The 21936-nt window shown below is 48.7% G+C and overlaps 1 protein-coding gene across 1 annotated transcript in view; it reads right to left on the reverse strand.

The window, feature by feature from the left end:
• LOC106611278 (stAR-related lipid transfer protein 9) overlaps positions 1–21936 on the reverse strand; it is a 66483-nt gene that overhangs the window by 20274 nt on the left and 24273 nt on the right. The window contains exons 4-17 of the mRNA XM_014211316.2: positions 13552–13668; positions 13258–13290; positions 13106–13167; positions 12484–12596; positions 4511–4653; positions 4302–4369; positions 3687–3784; positions 2646–2867; positions 2067–2164; positions 1840–1917; positions 1615–1692; positions 1233–1412; positions 303–354; positions 64–189 (exon numbers count right to left, since the gene is read on the reverse strand). Of these exons, the coding sequence (XP_014066791.1) occupies positions 64–189; positions 303–354; positions 1233–1412; positions 1615–1692; positions 1840–1917; positions 2067–2164; positions 2646–2867; positions 3687–3784; positions 4302–4369; positions 4511–4653; positions 12484–12596; positions 13106–13167; positions 13258–13290; positions 13552–13668 (1468 nt within the window). The remainder of the gene's footprint in view (positions 1–63; positions 190–302; positions 355–1232; positions 1413–1614; positions 1693–1839; positions 1918–2066; positions 2165–2645; positions 2868–3686; positions 3785–4301; positions 4370–4510; positions 4654–12483; positions 12597–13105; positions 13168–13257; positions 13291–13551; positions 13669–21936) is intronic.

The raw sequence follows: 21936 nt of genomic DNA on the forward strand, positions 1-21936 counted from the left end.
ACGAGAAAGAAACTCTTTGACCAGGGATTAAAATGAGTGTGTGAGAACTAGGTGAGGGCCTACCTTGTGCCAGTCTGCAGGGCTCCGTCACCTCCCTGTCTTTGATCATGCAGACAGTCCCTGGCAGCGGCCTCAGGGTCACAACCCCAGACTGGTTCTCTATCTCACAGCTGGTGCCGCCCTGGAGGACTGGAGGGGAAAGACATACCACAAGGACTCAAAAATAAAACACACATTTGAAGTTGCAATTCTCCCCAAAATACATGTATTGCATGCGCAATGTCTATATGACATCAGCCTACCTATTTGGGATTCAACCAGTTTGTCCTGAGGTCCAATCCTGGTTACCCCCTCCTACAACAGACAGAGGGCAGCCAAGAGTTTAGGATGACAGAGAATTTAAACAGTGGATTGTTGAGAAAAAAAAATCTACAGAACTCTGGCGTCAGGTAGCCTAGTGTTTAAGAGCGATGGGCCAGCAACTGAAAAATTGCTGTTTCAAATCCCAAAGCCGACTACGTGAAAAATCTAGCGATGTGTCTTGAGAAAAGCGCATAACTCTAACTGCTCCTGTAAGTTGCAATGGATAAGAGTGTCTGCTAAATGACATAAATATTTTTTAAACTCTTAGCCTACCTGTCAGCAAAACAAGTATTTGTTTAACAAATGCTATCTTGTGGGAAAAAAGGCTATATTATGTAACTACAGGAACACTATCGATTCCCTGGTGGTTTCCGCTCTTTAAATACAGTGGTATAATCGCCAGGCCTAAAGACATTCTAGCCGTTGTCAGAATCAGGACAGTTGTAGCTACGTCCCCTGAGCGCCTCTTATCCAATCACATTCAGCCATTAGAGAAGTGAAAACACCATGAACGAGGGAGAAACATGAGAGAGGATGGAGTGAGATGCATCTGGTACAGCGAGCAGAACAGAGAGAGAATGAAGAACAGAATGTAACAGACCAAAAGAGAGACATTTTAGTCAGAGAAAGTCAAGAACAGAAAGTACAGAGGTAGTATAGAAGTATGTCAATGATTCCGTGGTTGTGAATACTTGTGTGTGTGTGTGTGCGTGGTGCGTGTGGGTGTGTCTGCGTGCCCATGTGTGTGTATGTGAGTGTATGTTTCTGGTCTGTGTATACATGTGTGTATGCTCATACCCTGAGGTGATAGAAGGTAACAGGAAGTGGATGGGGAAGTGTTAGTATCCTAAGGTGTGTATTATATATACCCTGAGGTGATAGATGGTGACCCCGGTGCTGAGTACGTCCTGGTCCAGGGTAATGAGATGTGGTAAGAGAGAGTGGATGAGGAACCCACTCCGGTCTCTGTTGATATCCACACTGTACTGTTCCAACAGCTCCTTGTTGTCCCGCCAGCTCTCTGACCAGTCCTTCGTCAGCTCATCTACCTGGAGGATGGAAGAGGATTGATTGATTGATTGATTGATTGGTTTGAATGAATTAAAAATACATGTAAAGTCCTTTCAGCTGGAGACAGTAGGGTCAGGTAAAGTGGAGAGTATTGATGTCAGGAAAGGATAAAATAAGTAAAAGTGGAGAATACAATTCTGGAGCAGTGTCAAGTAGATATGTAATTGATCGTTACTCTACCTTTAGTTCGTTCTGCAACACGATGACAGACAGACTCCCATCTCTCTGATCACTCAGAGAAGGGCCAGGATTCCGTTGCTACGATGGAATAAAATGAGAAATAAATCATTTTGGTCAATTTAGCAAGACAAATAACATGAAGGCAGTTAGCACTAATAATCTGAAATCGAAACCAGGTAATCTCAGATTATTCCATTCCTAATAATAATCCAGGAGGATCAGTACCATCTCGAAGCTGAGAAGCATACTCTTCAGCCTGTCTATCTCCTCACGTAGCTCTCTGATCAGCCTCACACTGGCATCCTGTAGACAGACATCACTTTTCATTTGAAAACGTTTCGCTACGGTGTGCCCAACAGAACAAATTTATACCTCACAGTAATAAAAGGCAGCGGATGACATGACAAGGCAATGGCCCCACAAATACAGAGCAACATCTCCAGAAGCCTTACCTCATTGACCCTGGGCTTGTTGACGATGTTCCTAGCGTGAGCAGCATAGTGCAGGGTGCTGAGAGTCTCATTGTAGCTGCTACTGGATGGGGACACAGCTGCAACAGACAGGGAATCACATTTACCACTGTAACAATAACACTACAGCCATTACAACCTCTGTGACTCAATACTGTAACAATAACACTACAGCCATTACAACCTCTGTGACTCAATACTGTAACAATAACACTACAGCCATTACAACCTCTGTGACTCTATCAACAACTACTATTGGTCTGGAAAAAAAGACAATGTCCATTTTATAATTCCAAAGTCCAACAAACATTGGTACTATTACATCAAGTAAGCATTTCACTGTAAGGTCTACACCTGTTGTATTCAGCATTTCACTGTAAGGTCTACACCTGTTGTATTCGGCGCACGTGACAAATAAACTTTGATTTGATCAAGTGCTTCCCTCTAGTCCCACTAGTTTACACAAATGTGTTTAGCCAATGTTTGTGACTGGATAGTCTCGCTTGCCAGACTCAGTGGCAGTATTCCACACGGCGGTTGTAGGAAGAGACTACAACTCACTGGCGATCATGATGGTCTTAGCGTTTCCTCCCAGGCTGTCTTTGAGGAGCCAGGTGAGGACTGAGTCCCTGTAGGGGATGAAGCAGTGTCTTCTCCCTCCTCCACCACCACCACCACCACCACCAGACAGACAGCTGGTGTGACTGGCCACACCGCTGCCCTCGCCCTCACTGGCCACACTGTTGATGCTATGACAACTACTGGACATCTGAGAGTTCTGGGCTAGAGAGGGACGGACAGAGACAAGGGGAGGGTTGTGTTATAGAGACAGGAACAGAGATAGAGACAGGGAAAGAGAAAGGGACAGGTAGAGAGAGGGAAGGACAAGAGACAGGGACAGGGAAGGATACAGGGACAGGGTAACGGATTGTGTTAAAAGTAGGGTAGTCTCGCTTGGCTCATCTCACAATGTAGACTGTAGGGCACTGGGTTAGTTACGTGAGGTATACTTCTGTATGTAGAGAACATGATCTACAAATATCACCCTGTATGAATGAAATATGTTCATGTCACCCTGTATGAATGAAATATGTTCATGTCACCCTGTATGAATTAAAGATGTTCATGTCACCCTGTATGAATTAAATATGTTAATTTCACCCTGTATGAATTAAAGATGTTCATGTCACCCTGTATGAATTAAAGATGTTCATGTCACCCGGTATGAATTAAAGATGTTAATTTCACCCTGTATGAATGAAATATGTTCATATCACCCTGTATGAATGAAAGATGTTCATGTCACCCTGTATGAATTAAAGATGTTTATGTCACCCTGTATGAATTAAAGATGTTCATATCACCCTGTATGAATTAAAGATGTTCATATCACCCTGTATGAATTAAAGATGTTCATATCACCCTGTATGAATTAAATATGTTCATGTCACCCGGTATGAATTAAAGATGTTCATGTATGTTCAGTATGTTGTTTTGTACGATAAGCTAAATTCTGACAAAGCGATGGAACAACAGAGATGTAATTAAAAGGGATTTGAGAATAAAAGTCAGTACTTCAAATTAAAAGTCCCCTTTATTTACCCAGAGCAGAGATGACGATACCCAGTGTCACCAGGGATTTGTTGATGTTGGATCCCTCAGTGAGTCTGTCTCTGCAGTAGTGGGGGTCTGCTCTCTCACTTTCAGAACAATAAAACACAGCACACACTGGAAATGACATTCTCTAACGAGAAACTACAACACTGGAAATCAGAGGAGGCTGCTGAGGGGAGGACGGCTCATAATATGGCTGGAATGGAGCTAATGGAACGGCATCAAACACATGGAAACCATGTGTTTAATGTATTTGATACCATTCCACTAATTCCACTCCAGCCATTACCACAAGCCCGTACTCCCCAATTAAGTTGCCACCAACCTCCTGTGCTGGAAATGGTATCTACTGAAAAGCTGTGTTGTGATCAAATGAAACTGCCGGCTCAGTGAACACATAGTCATGGCAGAAAATATCCACTGGGGGCAGCTTGGTCATGCATACAAAGACCTTCTGGAATGATAAGGCATCTGGGAATCCGTCTCTAAATGTTGTCTATCACTAGCAGCACCAAATCACCAAGTAATATTCTGAGTATGTACTTGGCGAATAAAGATGATTCTGATTCTAAATAAGCATGGCAACCTCTTTACCAAACTCACCTGCCAGCCAGGTCTACCAGGTTGATCTTGCTTACAATCTCTGAGGGAAGGTTGTTCTCCAGAATAGCCTATATGGGACAAAAAAAAACATACTTTTTCGATGCTTTAATTGCAGTAAGAACTACTGTGATTGGTGGATTGGCAGGGTCGTGACCTGGGTGAGTGAATCTAAGTGATGGGACTGGATTGACACCGGGTTGTGACCTCACCTGGGTGTACTGGATAGTGAAGATGGCATGGGATCTGCTGCTGGCGTCGTGGATGTGTGTTGCCGCGGTGATGCGGTTGGCAATGCCCTCCTCCAATAGGTCCACCGCCTGCTTGTAGTCAGACACCACATGCTGGGACAGGTCTGAGGAGAGGACAGACCGACAAATCTTTAATTAAACAACCCTGGTTGAGATGGCAGTGATGTGGGATTAGGAAGTGATGAGCAACTAAATTCTGTTGCCTCAGGATTCCGGTTTGTCAGTAGAAACTCCCAGCACAGAGCTGAATCCCATTTTGTGTCACAGCCACAGTAACCCTCAACTTCTAATTTCCAAATTATGACATCATTCTTTTTCTGCAGTAAATTTAGAAGTCAGTGATGATGAAAATGTTTTAGAATGCTTCTTAGACCAAGAGACTTAACGGTGGTTAGGGTTTGGGAACGAGATAGAGAGAGACAAAGGGACTCTGAAGAACCAAACATTACAATGTGTTCAGTGTGTAGAGTAGAGCAATATGTTTCTTGCTGCCACCCGGAAGTGACATCACTTCCTGTGATACTCTGGGATATATCCTGACACGGACAATCTGTGGATGTTGGGCTTGAAGGAATAAATGGAGAAGGGGAAGAGAGAGAGAGAGAGATGAGGGAGAAAGACAGAGAAAGAGAGAGAGATTTGAGGGAGAGAGAACGAGAGAGAGATAGAGAGAGACAGATAGACAGTAAGAGAGAGAGGAGGATAGAGGGAGAAGTCATGCAGAAGAACAGCTCCTATGAGAGAGAGAAAGAGAGAGAGAGAAAGAGATGAGGGAGAGAGAGAGAGAGATAAAGAAAGAAAGAGATGAGGGAGAGAGACAGGGAGAGAGAGATGAGGGACAGAGATAGAGCAAGAGAGAGAGAGAAAGAAAGAAAGAAAGAAAGAAAGAAAGAAAGAAAGAAAGAAAGAAAGAAAGAAAGAAAGAAAGAAAGAAAGAAAGAAAGAAAGAAAGAAAGAAAGAAAGAAAGAAAGAAAGAAAGATGAGGGAGAGAGACAGGGAGAGAGAGATGATGGACAGAGAGAGAGAAAGAAAGAAAGAAAGAGATGAGGGAGAGAGACAGGGAGAGATGATGGACAGAGAGAGAGAAAGAAAGAAAGAAAGAGATGAGGGAGAGAGACAGGGAGAGAGAGATGAGGGACAGAGAGAGAGAAAGAAAGAAAGAAAGAAAGAAAGAAAGAAAGAAAGAAAGAAAGAAAGAAAGAAAGAAAGAAAGAAAGAAAGAAAGAAAGAAAGAAAGAAAGAGATGAGGGAGAGAGACAGGGAGAGAGAGATGAGGGACAGAGAGAGAGAGAGAAAGAGAGAGAGAAGTCATGCAGAAGAACAGCTCCTGACTTGTTATAACGTCCTGGTTGTTAAGAGTGAGATTAACACAATTAAATTAGCAAGAAATGTAGGTAATCAAATTGTACAACTGAAGACAAACACAGGAGGAAAAGATTGACAGAGAGTGAGTTCAAATCTGTCAGCTAGTTTACTGTCTAGCTCCAACCGTTTACTGGTGGTAACCATAGCAACGTGGCCACTGAGGCAGTGCCAGCAGCAGCAGCAGAGACTCCCCCCCCTTTTTAACATTTCCAGCAGAAATCAAATCAGAGAAGGGAAGAATCAAGTTTAAACACAGAATTCTAAGGGAGAACCCGGAAACTTTGTTTGCCGACTGCTCACACAACAGGACTGTTACAAACCTGTTATTTTACACAGACCACACTACTGCCTGACATACAACTGTAACCAGGCATTTCAGCTATACCACAAAGAAAGGCATCTATCTGCAAGGCAGTGAGGCTTTACTCAACTCTTTGTGCAGGACTTCCCCACCATAAGGAAGATAGTGGAAAAAAACAAAAAAGACAAGGACAGCACCCGACCTCTCCCCTCACCTCAGGCACCCCAACAGCAGGAGCCCAGGCCCAGACCTACACCCACATCCAGGTCTGCCTGCCTACAACCATCAGAGCCAAGACCACACTACCATCAGCCTGCTGAGAGACAGGTTCTGTTAGAGGTATGAGTTACTGAGCTGAAGGAACTACAGCACAGAGATCAGACTGCAGAGACTTCTAGAGAGAAGCTGCAGCCCCTCACCACCCCTAACAACCCCACTGACCCACCTTTACCCACAACCCCCCCATACCGACAACCCTTTACCCACACCCCCAGTCAACAAGGAGGCTCACACGGGGACACCTACTACAGAGAGACGCTCTCTGCTCCCCCCCTGACACACCCCCACACACCCCTCCTTGTACACAGGACCTGTGTACCCCAGCCCAGACCGTAAACCCACTACTCTGGTAAAACCCACTGAGGTGGCCACCCTCATTGACTCAAATGGGAAATTCATCCAAGAGGATAAACTCTTCCCCCACCACAAGGTGTCCAAAATATGGTGCCCAAAAGCACAGGATGCTCTCCACATCCTGTCCCAGCCTGACTTTGGCACACCAGACCACATTATTATTCATACCGGCGAGAAGAGCAGGAGAGAGTAGGCAGCCTGGTCAACAGAGTAGCAGAGAGGGCCTCTGAGTGGTTCCCCAACTCCCACACCAACAACCTGCGAGAGGAGCAGGAGAGAGTAGGTAGCCTGGTCAACAGAGTAGCAGAGAGGGCTTCTGAGTGGTTCCCCAACTCCCACATCACCATCTCCACTCTGCTGCCCCGCAAAGACTTTCATCCCCGTACCATTCAGAAAGTCAACGCTGACATCACCAGAGGGTGTGGCCTACTCCTGAACGTGCACGTTGCTCACCACCCAACAATCACCCTAGAGCATCTGCACGACCACTCCCACCTAAGGAAGCAGACAAGTCTCTAAAGGACGTGGCACTTGGTAGACAAACACCCCATGAAGGAACTGGACTGAGGACCACCCAGAGATCCCTACCAGACCACTGTACCACCAAGGAGCCCCAGGCCCCCTCAATGCCCCACCAGACCCAGCGCACCACCAGAACATCACCACTTCCATCGGCTTAGCCAGACTGGACCGGGCCCAACCTACTACCCCACACCAGACCACCACCTCTACCAGACCAGAGAGGAAGCCCCACGGCCCAGACCTGGCCCCCATCCCCTCCACAGGGCCCAGCCTACTACCCCGCACCAGACCACCACCCCTACCAGACCAGAGAGGAAGCCCCACGGCCCAGACCTGGCCCCCCTCCCCTCCACAGGGCCCAGCCTACTACCCCACACCAGACCACCACCCCTACCAGACCAGAGAGGAAGCCCCATGGCCCAGACCTGGCCCCCCTCCACTCCACAGGGCCCAGCCTACTACACCACACCAGACCACCACCCCTACCAGACCAGAGAGGAAGCCCCATGGCCCAGACCTGGCCCCCCTCCACTCCACAGGGCCCAGCCTACTACACCACACCAGACCACCACCCCTACCAGACCAGAGAGGAAGCCCCATGGCCCAGACCTGGCCCTCCTCCACTCCACAGGGCCCAACAGCAGGACCAGCACAGCTACGCAGAGGTCGTCAGAGGACAGGAGAACCCAGTAGGCTTGAGTGAGATTAAACAGCTCCTCCAATACATCTGCACTAAACACGCACACACACGGACGCATGCACGCACGCACGCACACGAACACGCACACACATATATATATATATTTAACAGAACAAATGTTTGCTGTTATCCTGTTCATCTCACTCCTAACAACTTAATAGTTAGCAGTTACTGTATTTCTGACTGCTATTCTTTCTTTTTGCAACATGAAATCCCTATCTATCAGTTAGCATGTTGAACATTCAGGGCCTAAACTCACCAACCTATCAGTTAGCATGTTGAACACTCAGGGCCTAAACTCATCAACCTATCAGTTAGCATGTTGAACATTCAGGGCCTAAACTCATGAACCTATCAGTTAGCATGCTGAACATTCAGGGCCTAAACTCACCAACCTATCAGTTAGCATGTTGAACATTCAGGGCCTAAACTCATCAACCTATCAGTTAGCATGTTGAACATTCAGGGCCTAAACTCACCAACCTATCAGTTAGCATGTTGAACATTCAGGGACTAAACTCATCAAGCTTTGGACTGAATAGTTTAGCACTGGAGTTCAACAAAAATCTTAAAGATGATGATGTCATCATTCTGCAGGTGAAGGCAGACATTGTCACTCACTGTCCCACAGGCTACAGAGAGGTAATTGTGCCATCACAGAAACACAGCTCTGTCATTAGAGGCAGACTCTGGAGGATTGATCATTTGGTACAAATCCGAACTACAAAATCAAATTGGTCCCCTCAAAATTGGTAAATATCACATTTGGTTAAAACTGAAAAAATAACTTGTACTGACAGAAAAAGATGTGTTCCTTTGCACAATATATATCCCCCCAGAATCCCCATATTACTCAGAGGAGATCTTCCCCACCCCTGAGGAAGAGACGTGCCAATTCCAGGCCCAGGGAAATGTGCTCATCTGTGGGGATGCGCGCACAGGAACAGCGAGGGAGGAACGGCGAAGAGATCGGGAGTCACGGCAATGACGGAAGCCCGAGAGGCAGCTCCCCCCAAAACATTTTGGGGGGCACACGGGGAGATTGGCGGAGTCAGGGTGGAGACCTGAGCCAACTCCCCGTGCTTACCGTGGGGAACGTGTGACCAGTCAGGCACCGTGTTATGCGGTGATGCGCACTGTATCTCCGTGCGCATTCACAGCCCGGTGCGCTCGTTGCCGGCTCCCCGCATTTGCTGGGCTAAAGTGAGCATCCAGCCAGGACGGGTTGTGCCAGCCCTACGCTCCAGACCTCCAGTGCGCCTCCACGGCCCAGTATATCCTGTGCCAGCTCCGCGCACCCGGTCTCCAATGCGTCTTTCCAACCTGGTAAGCCCTGTGCCTGCTCCACTCACCCGGCCTCCAGTGCATCTCCCCAGTCCGGTGAGACCTGTTCCGGCTCCACGTACGAAGCCTCCAGTGACGATCCATGGCACGAAGCCTCCAGTGACGATCCATGGCCCGGAGCCTGTAGGGACAATCCATGGCGCGGAGCCTGTAGCAACGATCCATGGCACGGAGCCTGCAGCGACGGTCCCCGGTCCGGAGCCTCCAGCGACGGTCCCCGGTCCGGAGTCTCCAGCGACGGCCCGCAGTCCGGAGTCTCCAGCGACGGTCCGGAGTCTCCAGCGACGGTCGGCAGTCCGGATCCTCCAGCGACAGTCGGCAGTCCGGATCCTCCAGCGACAGTCGGCAGTCCGGATCCTCCAGCGACGGTCGGCAGTCCGGATCCTCCAGCGATGGTCGGCAGTCCGGAGCCTCCAGCGACAGTCGGCAGTTCAGAGCCTCCAGCGGGGGTTCCCAGTCCAGAGCCTCCGGCGACGGTCGGCAGTCCGGATCCTCCAGCGACGGTCGGCAGTCTGGAGCCTCCAGCGATGGTCGGCAGTTCAGAGCCTCCAGCGGTGGTTCCCAGTCCAGAGCCTCCGGCGATGATCTACGGTCCGGTTCCTCCGGTAACGATCCAGGGTCCGGAGCCTCCAGTGACGATCCACGGTCCGGTTCCATGAAAGTGGGGGGAGCCCCAAGCGAAGGGGGATCTGCGTCCCGCACCGGAGCCTCCACCAAGAGGAGATGCCCACCTGGACCCTCCCCTATAGGTTCAGGTTTGCGGCCGGAGTCCGCACCTTTGGGGGGGGTACTGTCACGCCCTGACCGTAGAGATCCTTATTATTCTCTATGTTTGGTTAGGTCAGGGTGTGACTCGGGTGGGAAAGTCTATGTTTTCTGTTTCTTTGTTTTTGGGCCGAGTGTGGTTCCCAATCAGAGACAGCTGTCTATCGTTGTCTCTGATTGGGAATCATACTTAGGCAGCCTGTTTTCTTCCTGTGTTTGTGGGAGGTTGTTTTCTGTTTAGTGTCTGTACCTGACGGAACTGTACGTTTTCGTTTTCGCTTTTGTTATTTTGTTTGAGTGTGTTTATGAATAAAGAAATCCTGAACACTTACAATGCTGCGCCTTGGTCCACTTCAACTACCACTTACGACAAGCGTTACACAAACGCAGAACAACACCAAATTCATGAGAAGTTGAATGGATTAGAAAAAGCTATAAAGGACAATCAAAATCCATTGGACTCCCCAATTACTGACCAGGAGCTTTAGAAGAAACTTCAGGCCCTCAAATTTAAAAAAGCATGCGGACCTGAAGGCATCCTAAATGAGATGCTCAAATTGACTAGTGCAAAATGTCAATTAGCTATATTAAAACTGTTCAATTTGATCCTGAGTGTACTTTATTCCCCTGACTTCTGGAATCAAGGACTCATAACCCCCCCAATCTTTAAGAATGGAGACAAATCTGACCCTAACAATTCCAGAGGCATTTGTGTGAACAGTAACTTGGGGAAGGTTTTCTGTAGTATTATCAATGTAAGAGTTCTAAACTTCCTTAATAAGCACAATGTCTTGAGTAAAGGCCTAATTGGATTTATACCAAAACATCACACGACTGATCATATTTACATATATTTAGTAAATATGTAAATATGATCGGTCGTGTGATGTTTTGGCATAAATCAAAGTACAGGCTCAATGAGCACAGCCTTGCCATTGAGAAAGGTAGACACAGGAAAACCTGCATCCCTGTAGAGGAAAGGCTATGCAACCACTGCACAACAGCAGAACCTGAGACAGAGCTGCATTTCCTGACAAATTGTCAAAAATATAAAACTAATTTGAAACCCTTATTCAAGGTTTCAAATGCCTCTCTGATGAGGATAGGCTACCCGTCATGTTGGGGGAGGACACAGAGAGCTGTGGGTTGGCAGCGCACTACATTGCTGCCTGCCATAAGTTGAGGGACAGTGTCTGACAGACTAATCAACCTGCACATGTACTCTACTGTATGCTTATTGTTATTGTTGAATGTATGGTTATTTTGACACTTGGTTATTGTTGTTACTGTTGTCCCATTGACAATTTTGATTCTTCTTATTTTTATATTGTAAATATCCAAAGTAAGCTTTGGCAATATGTATATTGTTACGTTATGCCAATAAAGCAAATTGAATTGAAAATTGACAGAGAGAGAGAGATAAGGGAGAGAAAAAGAGAGAGATGATGGAGAGAGACAGAGAGAGAAAGAGAGAGAGAGTGAGAGAGAGAAAGAAAGAGAGAGAGAGAGAGAGAGAGAGAGAGAGATGAGGGAGAGACACAAAGAGTGATATGAAAAGAGGAGAGAGGCTAAGGAAGAGGGGAAGAGAGGGAGAGATAAAAAGAGAGCGGAAAGTGCAGTGCCTGGGTTCAAGCCAGGATTGCCACTCTGTATTCAAAATGGAGTCCGGAACCCAGACAAACAGACAGAATACCAGGACCACAACAACACACAACACACACCATACCTAAACAATAGTACTACTGAGTTGTTGTGGGAGATCTAACTACTGCTCACCACACCTAAACAACATCTCTACTGAGTTGTTGTGGGAGATCTAACTACAGCTCACCACACCTAAACAACATCTCTACTGAGTTGTTGTGGAAGATCTAACTACTGCTCACCACACCTAAACAACATCTCTACTGAGTTGTTGTGGGAGATCTAACTACTGCTCACCACACCTAAACATCTCTACTGAGTTGTTGTGGGAGATCTAACTACAGCTCACCACACCTAAACAACATCTCTACTGAGTTGTTGTGGGAGATCTAACTACTGCTCACCACACCTAAACAACATTAGTACTGCTCATCTCAGCTACAACATCTCTACTGAATTGGTGAGTGTGGTAGGGAGTCCTATTCTGCATCCCAATTCTATACCTTCCTCCCTAAGTCTGCAGTAATGCACTGCTCCCCAAACATTGGAGTTGTGTAAATTTGGGCTTGAGGGGGGTATTGCCATGTAACACATCCACCCCATCCACTGCTGCTTAGTGTAATACACACTTGTTAGTAGACACTTGTTCTGCCCTTCACCTTGTACATAGGGTCCTTTCTCAGGATGCTCCCTAACCCGTAGGGAGGGTTTCTTCTTCTGCTCTCTGCCTCGCAGCAGGTCACGAACACGCTCATTATAGATCTCCAGGAAACTGCAGGTGAAGAATAGTAAATAATATACTCACTGGTAGTCGGAGTCAGACCATCACTCAACACAATGTACCTCTTACCTCAAACACAATGTTCCCTCTTACCTCAAACACAATGTTCCCTCTTACCTCAAACACGATGTTCCCTCTTACCTCAAACACGATGTTCCCTCTTACCTCAAACACGATGTTCCCTCTTACCTCAAACACGATGTTCCCTCTTACCTCAAACACGATGTTCCCTCTTACCTCAAACACAATGTTCCCTCTTACCTCAAACACAATGTTCCCTCTTACCTCAAACACAATGTTCCCTCTTACCTCAAACATGATGTTCCCTCTTACTTCAAACACGATGTTCCCTCTTACCTCAAACACAATGTTCCCTCTTACCTCAAACACGATGTTCCCTCTTACTCGAACACAATGTTCCCTCTTACCTTGAATACAATGTTCCCTCTTACCTGAAACACAATGTTCCCTCTTACCTCAAACACACAGACCCCTCTTACCTGATCTCAACCCTGCTGGAGTTGTGTCCTTCAGGGAATGTGTCATCAGATTTGAACAGGCCCTGTAGAGACCAGACAGGTAAAACAGGTCATTAACCAGGACACTACCTCACCAGGACCCTGTAGACTGAATTATAGGACCACTTCCTTACCTGACAAATCCTGGGGGTCAGGCCCATGGAGTCCTGAGAGGAGGAGGAGGATGAGGAGGAGGAGGAGGAAATGAGGGAGGGAAAGAGGGAAAGATAAGAGAAGAGTCATTAACTCCATTGACACTGTGTCTCCTTTCAACACATATAGCAGAGTGGAGAATGCCAACAGCCATGTTCCAGATGACATGATAGGTAACACTTTCCTTACAACACATTATAACTGCATCATAATGCATTATGCCTGCATTAAGTCAAGTGTTACCATATGCTAGTTATAATCCCTCCCCTCCTCACCAGTGTGCCCATCATGGTGTAGGTCTTGCCAGTGCCAGTCTGCCCATAGGCAAACAGACAGACGTTGTAGCCCTCTGACGCCCCGGCCAGCACCGTCACTCCCAGGTCCTGGAACACCTACAGGAGAGCACACAGTCTCAACTACAATATAGTAAAGACAGCATAGTGTTGGGTCACGACAACACAACGACAAGCAGTGTTTATTAAGTTGTACGTTTAAGGGCTACAGTTAGAAGGCAAGGGCATGGGCGAGAGCAGTTAGCGTCCTCGGTGTGATACATTGTGTCATGGAGTGTTTTGTCGGACTACAGTACATCCAGATTAGGTCCAGCCAGGCACAACGCTGTGCCACCCAGCCAGTGTACTGGGTTGTTGCTTCCTGCAGAGGTGTTTGGGTAAGGAGCAAAGCCAGGGAGTCAGGAAGTCAGTTAATACTAAGAGTAAACACCCTGCTAAAGCAAGGAGGAGAGACGGGAGGTTGGGTGGCAGGACGGGAGGCTGGGTGGCAGGACGGGAGGCCGGGTGGCAGGACGGGAGGCTGGGTGCAGGGCCGGACGGAGGCCGGGTGGCAGGACGGGAGGCCGGGTGGCAGGACGGGAGGCCGGGTGGCAGGACAGGAGGCTGGGTGCAGGGCCGGAGGCCGGGTGGCAGGACGGGAGGCTGGGTGGCAGGACGGGAGGCTGGGTGGCAGGACGGGAGGCTGAGTGCAGGGCCGGAGGCCGGGTGGCAGGACGGGAGGCCGGGTGGCAGGACGGAGGCCGGGTGGCAGGACGGGAGTCCGGGTGGCATGACGGGAGGCCGGGTGGCAGGACGGGAGGCCGGGTGGCAGGATGGGAGGCTGGGTGCAGGGCCGGAGGCCAGGTGGCAGGGCCGGAATGGTGGGGATTTGAAAGCCAGTTGTTGGGCAGAAAATAAACCTCCCTAAAGAGAAGGATCTGATTGTGCAGAGATCCTGACAAGGTCCCATACATGTAGACACATAGCCAGTCTGGGCGCATTGTTTTTCTTCCTCCCCTCGGCCAGGGAGAGATCAGGGGGTTGGAGAAGTACCCGCCACCCAGGCCCCAGGCCTACGGATATGCATGGCACCCAGCAGCCCAGGAGGTCCCGGGCTAGGCCCAGGTAAACACACCACCAGCAGCAGGAACCTGATCCAGAGCCAGAATCACACAGGATCAAACATTGTTCCTCCTCTCCTGTAGAGGCTCTCAGCCAACCTAATGACCAACAGAAGAATAGGTTACACCAACCCAGGGAAGGTGTTATGGTTGGATATAGTCCTTAAATATTTTATTAAAGTCCACGTAAAGCCACTTCAATAAGCTTCACATGATAACCAAAAGGTAAGGTGGTCAGTTTCAGAGACAATGAGGCCCTTTCGTGTGAACTTTGTGTAAATAATCAACAAGGTAAAATCAACAACGTCAAAGTTTCTTCCGCCAGTTAAGAGGGTCAATATTGACCAGAGAGGTGTAGCCAGTCAGTCAGACAGTCAGTCAGTCAGTGAACACGGAGACCAGCTCGGCTAGTACCAGTAATCTCATGTCTTATCAACAGAAACAACCATAACACACAGAATCCCAGCTAAGACTTGTCCACATGTTAACAGGCAAACTCTAATGGCAGTAACAGTCTATCTACATCACCATGTAGTAAAAGGTTCACCTTCTGATATCCACATGTCAGTCAAGGTCACTGAAATACATGATATTACACTACACACACAATAAACTTTTACATTGAAATCACGAGTACAATTCATGACAATATGTACATTTAGGAGACTCAAAGAGTTTTGTTGATTAGTTCACATAGGCAGAATACGGGTGATCTCTCAGTCCTGGCCTGTGGCATAGAGAGCAGGCGAGAGGAAACGGCATCTGACAAAAGGCTTGAGGTTTGCTTTCCTTCTCTTGAAAAATGAAACTAATTAAAACATGCTTCACAATGAAGAGAGGAAAGCAGAATATAGAAGGAGGAGGAAGTGGGAGGCAGGAGGAGGGGAAGAGGGAGGAAGGAGGAGGGAGGGTGAGGAAGGAGGGGAAGGAAGAGGAGGGGGAGGAAGGGGGAGGAAGGTGGAGGAGGAAGGAGGAGGAAGGAGGAGGAAGACAGAGGAAGGAAGAGGAAGGGGTAGGAAGGGGTAGGAAGGACGAGGAAGGAGGAGAAAGGGGTAGGAAGGAGGAGGAAGGAGGAGAAAGGGGTAGGAAGGAGGAGGAAGGAGGAGGAAAGGGTAGGAAGGATGAGGAAGGAGGAGAAAGGGGCAGGAAGGAGGAGGAAGGAGGAGGAAGGGGTAGGAAGAACGAGGAAGGACGAGGAAGGGGTAGGAAGGACGAGGAAGGACAAGGAAGGCGTCGGATGGACGAGGAAGGAGGAGGTGTGGGAAGGAAGGATGAAGGAGGAGGGGGGGTGAGGAAGGAGGGGAAGGAAGAGGAGGGGGAGGAAGGGGGAGGAAGGTGGAGGAGGAAGGAGGAGGAAGGTGGAGGAGGAAGGAGGAGGAAGACAGAGGAAGGAAGAGGAAGGGGTAGGAAGGACAAAGAAGGGGTAGGAAGGAGGAGGAAGGGTTAGGAAGTACGAGGAAGGAGGAGGAAGCGGTAGGAAGGTGGAGGAAGGAGGAGGAAGGGGTATGATGGATGAGGAAGGAGGAAGAACGGGTAGGAAGAATGAGGAAGGTGGAGGAAAGGGTAAGATGGGGTAGGAAGGACGAGGAAGGAGGAAGAAGGGGTGGGAAGGACGAGGAAGGTGCAAGAAGGACGAGGAAGGAGGAAGGGGTAGGAAGGACGAGGAAGGTGGAGGAAGGGGCAGGAAGAAAGACTAAGGAGAAGGAAGGGTTAGGAAGGAGAGGGAAGGGGGAAGGGGAAGAAGAACATGGAAAGACGAGAAAGCGGGAGGGGGAGGAAACACGAAGAAGGACGAGAAAAGATGAGGAATCCCGAAGAAGGACAAGGAAGGAGGAGGAAGGGGGAGGAAGAAGGAGGAGAAAGGAGGAGGATGAAGAAGGAGGTCCAGTTGGTGTGTGTGTGTGTGGGGGGGGGGGTGGAATAGTGTCCACTCCAGAAGTGGGTCAGTCCAAGCAGAGGTCAGCTGTGGAGTGAGCCAACGCAGGATGAATTAATTAAGTAATTCATCTCTCTCTCTCTGGATAACTGCTGGTTATAAGAGCTTGTTTTGGAACTGGGATACTCTTTAGATTGTAAGCCTGGAGCCTGTCAATGGAGAGGAAAAACTAAAAGGGAGAAGGAGAAAGAGAGCGATAGGAAGAAGAGGGATAGAGAAATAGAGAGATGGAGGGAGAGAGCGATAGGAAGAAGAGGGAGAGAGAAAGAGAGAGATGGAGGGAGAGAGCGATAGGAAGAAGAGGGAGAGAGAAAGAGAGAGATGGAGGGATAGAGAGATAGGAAGAAGAGGGAGAGAGAAAGAGAGAGATGGAGGGAGAGAGCGATAGGAAGAAGAGGGAGAGAGCGATAGGAAGAAGAGGGAGAGAGAAAGAGAGAGATGGAGGGATAGAGAGATAGGAAGAAGAGGGAGAGAGAAAGAGAGAGATGGAGGGAGAGAGCGATAGGAAGAAGAGGGAGAGAGATAGAGAGAGATGGAGGGAGAGAGAGAGCGATGGGGAGAAGGAGGCAGGCAGGCAGGCAGCTGTAATGGTTCTCAGTTTACTAATCCATGGCAGTGGTTGTCTGACCTCAGTGGCTGGGTCTGTTTTCATGAGGCCTGCTCAACTCTACACAAGCCCCTGGACTGGAAAACTCCTTATTTTGTGTGTGTGTGTTATGACGTCAGTTGAAGGCCAGCCAAGACGAGTGTTCTTCTAAGAAACCACCAAAGCCGAAAAACAGCCCCTTACGTGCACTTCCCTACTACTACACACTATCTCATATAGCATGGGGTCCTTGGGCTAACAGTGGGCATTGGTTGGGTAAAGCTGCATTTAGGAAAAGTAAAGTAAAAATCTGTTTGTTTATTGGTTGTGAATACAGTTAAGTTTCAGATGTTATAGCGGGTTCAGAAAACTGCTTATGTAACTAGCTCCTAACAATGCAGTAAAATGTCAAACAAGTCCACATACATGTGTCTATGTTAATAATCCCGTTTATAAATAAATATGCAGTGTGTATAAACAGTGAAACTAAAATGCAATGTAAAGTAGTAAAAATATTACAATGAGCTACACTACATGGCCAAAATGGCAAAAGTATGTGGACACCTGCTCATTGAACATCTCATTCTAAAATCATGTGGATTAATATGGTCCACCCTTTTCTGTTATAACAGCCTCCACTCTTCTGGGAAGGCTTTCCACTAGATGTTGGAACATTGCTGCAGGGACTTGCTTCCATTCAGCCACAAGAGCATTAGTGAGGTCAAGGCACTGATGTTGGGCGATTAGGCCTGGCTCGCAGTCGGTGTTCCAATTCATCCTAAAGGTGTTCGATGGGGTTGAGGTCAGGGCTCTGTGCAGGCCAGTCAAGTTCTTCCACACCAATCTAGAGAACCAATTTCATTGTATGTGGTAGCATTAAGACTTCCCTATGTCATTATTGCTCATCCACCAAACTTTACAGTTAGCACTATGCATTTGGGCAGGTAGCATCCGTCGAACAGCCAGATGGTGAAGTGTGATTCATCCCTCCTGAGAACCCATTTCCACTGCTCCAGAGTCCAATGGCGGCGAGGTTTACACCACGCCAGCCGACGCTTGGCATTGTGCATGGCAAGAGGGGCAAAGTACGGCCCTGCCGAGCACTTCAATCCAGCCCGTGAGACAGGGGTAAAAAAATACTAATATATATTTTTTTTTATTGCCCTTTTTCCTCCGCAACTTCGTGGTATCCAATTGGTAGTTACAGTCTTGTCCCATCACTGCAACTCCCGTACGGACTCAGGAGGGGTGAGGGCCGGGCTTAGTGCTACCGGGATAAGTTGGCATTGTGTCAAGAAGCCGTGCGTCCTCCAAAACACGACCCAGCCAAGCCGCACTGCTTCTTGACACAATGCCAACTTATCCCGGTAGCACTAAGCCCGGCCTGCCACAGGAGACGCTAGTGCGCGATGGGACATCCCTGCCGGCCAGACCCTCCCCTAACCCGGACAACGCTGGGCCGATCTCCCAGTCATGGCCAGCTGTAACACAGCCTGGGATTGAACACGTGTCTGTAGTGACGCCTCAAGCACTGCGATGCAGTACCTTAGACCACTGCGCCACTAGGGAGGCCCCCACAAAATGATTTTAACAAACAATTGTTCCCCAAAAAATGAGTCCCTCCGTTGAATTTCAAAATCCCAATGCGGTCCTCGAGCCAAAAAGTTTGCCCAGCCCTGGCGCATGGTGATCTTAGGCTTGTGTGTGGCTGACGGTCATGGAAATTTCATGAAGCTCCCGGCGAACAGTTCTTGTGCTGACGTTGCTTCAAGAGGCAGTTTGAAACTCAGTAGTGAGTGTTGTAACCGAGGACAAACAAGTTTTATGCGCTACACGTTTCAGCACTCGGCGGTCCCGTTCTGTGAGTTTGTGTGGCCTACCACTTCACGTCTGAGCCATTGTTCCTAAATGTTTCCACTTCACAATAACAGCACAGTTGACCGGGGCAGCTCTAGGAGGGCAGAAATTTGGCGAACTGACTTGTTGGAAAGGTGTCATCCTATGACGGTGCCACATTGAAAGTCACTGAGCTCTTCAGTAAGGCCATTCTACTCCCAATGTTTGTCTATGGAGATTGCATGGCTGTGTGCTTGATTTTATACACCCCAGCAATGGGTGTGTCTGAAATAGCCGAATCCCGGGGTTTCCACATACTTTGGGCATGTAGTGTATATTTGAAATACAGTATTTAAATACACAGTACAAAACCCCATGCAAAATGGATAGAACTGCTGGAAATTAGCTTCCGGACCAGAGTCCAGAATACAAATATACATTGAGTGTAGAAGACATTAAAGGACACCTGCTCTTACCATGACATATACTGACCAGGTGAATCCAGGTGAAAACTATGATCCCTTATTGATGTCACTTGTTAAATCCACTTCAATCAGTGTAGATGAAGTGGAGGAGACAGGTTGAAGAAGGATTTTTAAGCCTTGAGACAATTGAGACATGGATTGTGTATGTTTTTTAACCTTTATTTAACTGGGCAAGTCAGTTAAGAACAAATTCTTATTTACAATGACGGCCTACTCCGGCCAAACCCAGACGACTCTGGGCCAATTGTGCGGCGCCCTATGGGACTCCCAATCACAGCCGGATGTGATACAGCCTGGAGTCGAACCAAGTACTATAGTGACACCTCTTGCACTGAGATGCAGTGCCTTAGACTGCTATGCCACTCAGGAGTCCCTGTGTTCCAGTCAGAGGGTGAATGGGCAAGACAAAATATTTAAGTGTCTTTGAACAGGGTATGATTGTAAGTGCCAGGCGCACTTGTTTGTGTGAAGAACTGCAACGCTGCTGCGTTTTTCACTCTCAACAGTTTCCCGTGTATATCAAGAATGGTCCACCACCCAAAGGACATCCAGCCAACTTGACACAACTGTGGGAAGCATTGGAGTCAACATGGGCCAACATCCCTGCGGAACGCTTTTGACACCTTGTAGAGTCCATGCCCCGACGAATTTAGGTTGTTCTGAGGGCAAAAGGGGCAGGGGGTGCAACTCAATATTAAGAAGGTGCTCCTAATGTTTGGGTTACTCAGTGTATATAATGGTGTGTATAGACAGTATGGACAGTATATGAATAGAAAAGGTGTGTACAGCAGTAGTGATATAGGATGAGTCATGACTAGAATACAGTGCATTCAGATATTATTCTGACCCCTTGACTTTTTCCACGTTGTGTTACATTACAGCCCTATTCAAAAATTGATTAAATTGATTTTTTCCCTCATCAATTGTAATGTTCGTTGTTAGAAGGAGAAGTGGACCAAAGCGCAGCGTGGTAAGTGCTCCTGATTCTTTAATATCACAACACACTCAAACAAAATAACAAAAGGCGAAAAAATGAAAACGTACAGTTCTGTCAGGCAACAGAGGCTAACCAGAAAACAACCTCCCACAAACACAGGAAGAAAACAGGCTGTCTAAGTATGATTCCCAATCAGAGACAACGATAGACAGCTTCCCCTGATTGGGAACCACACTCGGCCCAAAAACAAAGAAACAGAAAACATAGACTTTCCCACCTGAGTCACACCCTGACCTAACCAAACATAGAGAATAATAAGGATCTCTATGGTCAGGGCGTGACAGTACCCCCCTCCCCAAAGGTGCGGAGTCCAGCCGATAACCTGAACCTATAGGGGAGGGTCCGGGTGGGCATCTCCTCTTGGTGGAGGCTCCGGTGCGGGACGCAGATCCCCCTCCGCTTGGGGCTCCCCCCACTTTCGTGGAACCGGACCGTAGATCGTCGCCGGAGGCTCCGGACCACCGACCGTCACCGGAGGCTCCGGACCGGGGACCGTCACCGGAGGCTCCGGACCAGGGATCGTCGCTGCAGGCTCCGCGCCATGGATCGTCGCTGGAGGCTTCGTGCCATGGATTATCGCTGGAGGCTCCGGGCCATGGATTATCACTAGAGGCTTCGTGCCATGGATCATCACTACAGGCTCCGGGCCATGGATCATCACTGGAGGCTTCGTGCCATGGATCATCACTGGAGGCTCCGGGCCATGGATTATCACTAGAGGCTTCGTGCCATGGATCATCACTACAGGCTCCGGGCCATGGATCATCACTGGAGGCTTCGTGCCATGGATCATCACTGGAGGCTCCGGGCCATGGATCATCACTGGAGGCTTCGTGCCATGGATCATCACTGGAGGCTCCGGGCCATTAATTATCACTGGAGGCTTCGTGCCATGGATCATCACTGGAGGCTCTGGGCCATGGATCATCACTGGAGGCTTCATACGTGGAGCCGGAACAGGTCTCACCGGACTGAGGAGATGCACTGGAGGCCGGGTGCGTGGAGCAGGCACAGGGCGTACCAGGTTGGAGAGACGCATTGGAGACCAGGTGCGCGGAGCTGGCACAGGATATACTGGGCCGTGGAGGCGCACTGGAGGTCTGGAGCGTAGGGCTGGCACAACCCGTCCTGGCTGGATGCTCACTTTAGCCCGGCAAGTGCGGGGCGCTGGCACAGGACTAACTGGGCTGTGAAGGCGCACTGGCGACACAGGACGTAGAGCTGGCGTAGGATATCCTGGACCGAGGAGGCGTACTGGAGACCAGGAGCACTGAGCCGGCACAATTCGTCCTGGCTGAATGCCCACTCTAGCACGGCAAATGCGGGGCGCAGGCACAGACCGCACCGGGCTATGAATGCGCACTGGAGATACAGTGCGCATCACCGCATAACACTGTGCCTGACTGGTCACACGCTCCCCACGGTAA

The sequence above is a fragment of the Salmo salar genome, chromosome ssa09 (assembly GCF_905237065.1).
Source record: "Salmo salar chromosome ssa09, Ssal_v3.1, whole genome shotgun sequence".
In the NCBI taxonomy this organism is placed as follows: Eukaryota; Metazoa; Chordata; class Actinopteri; order Salmoniformes; family Salmonidae; genus Salmo; species Salmo salar.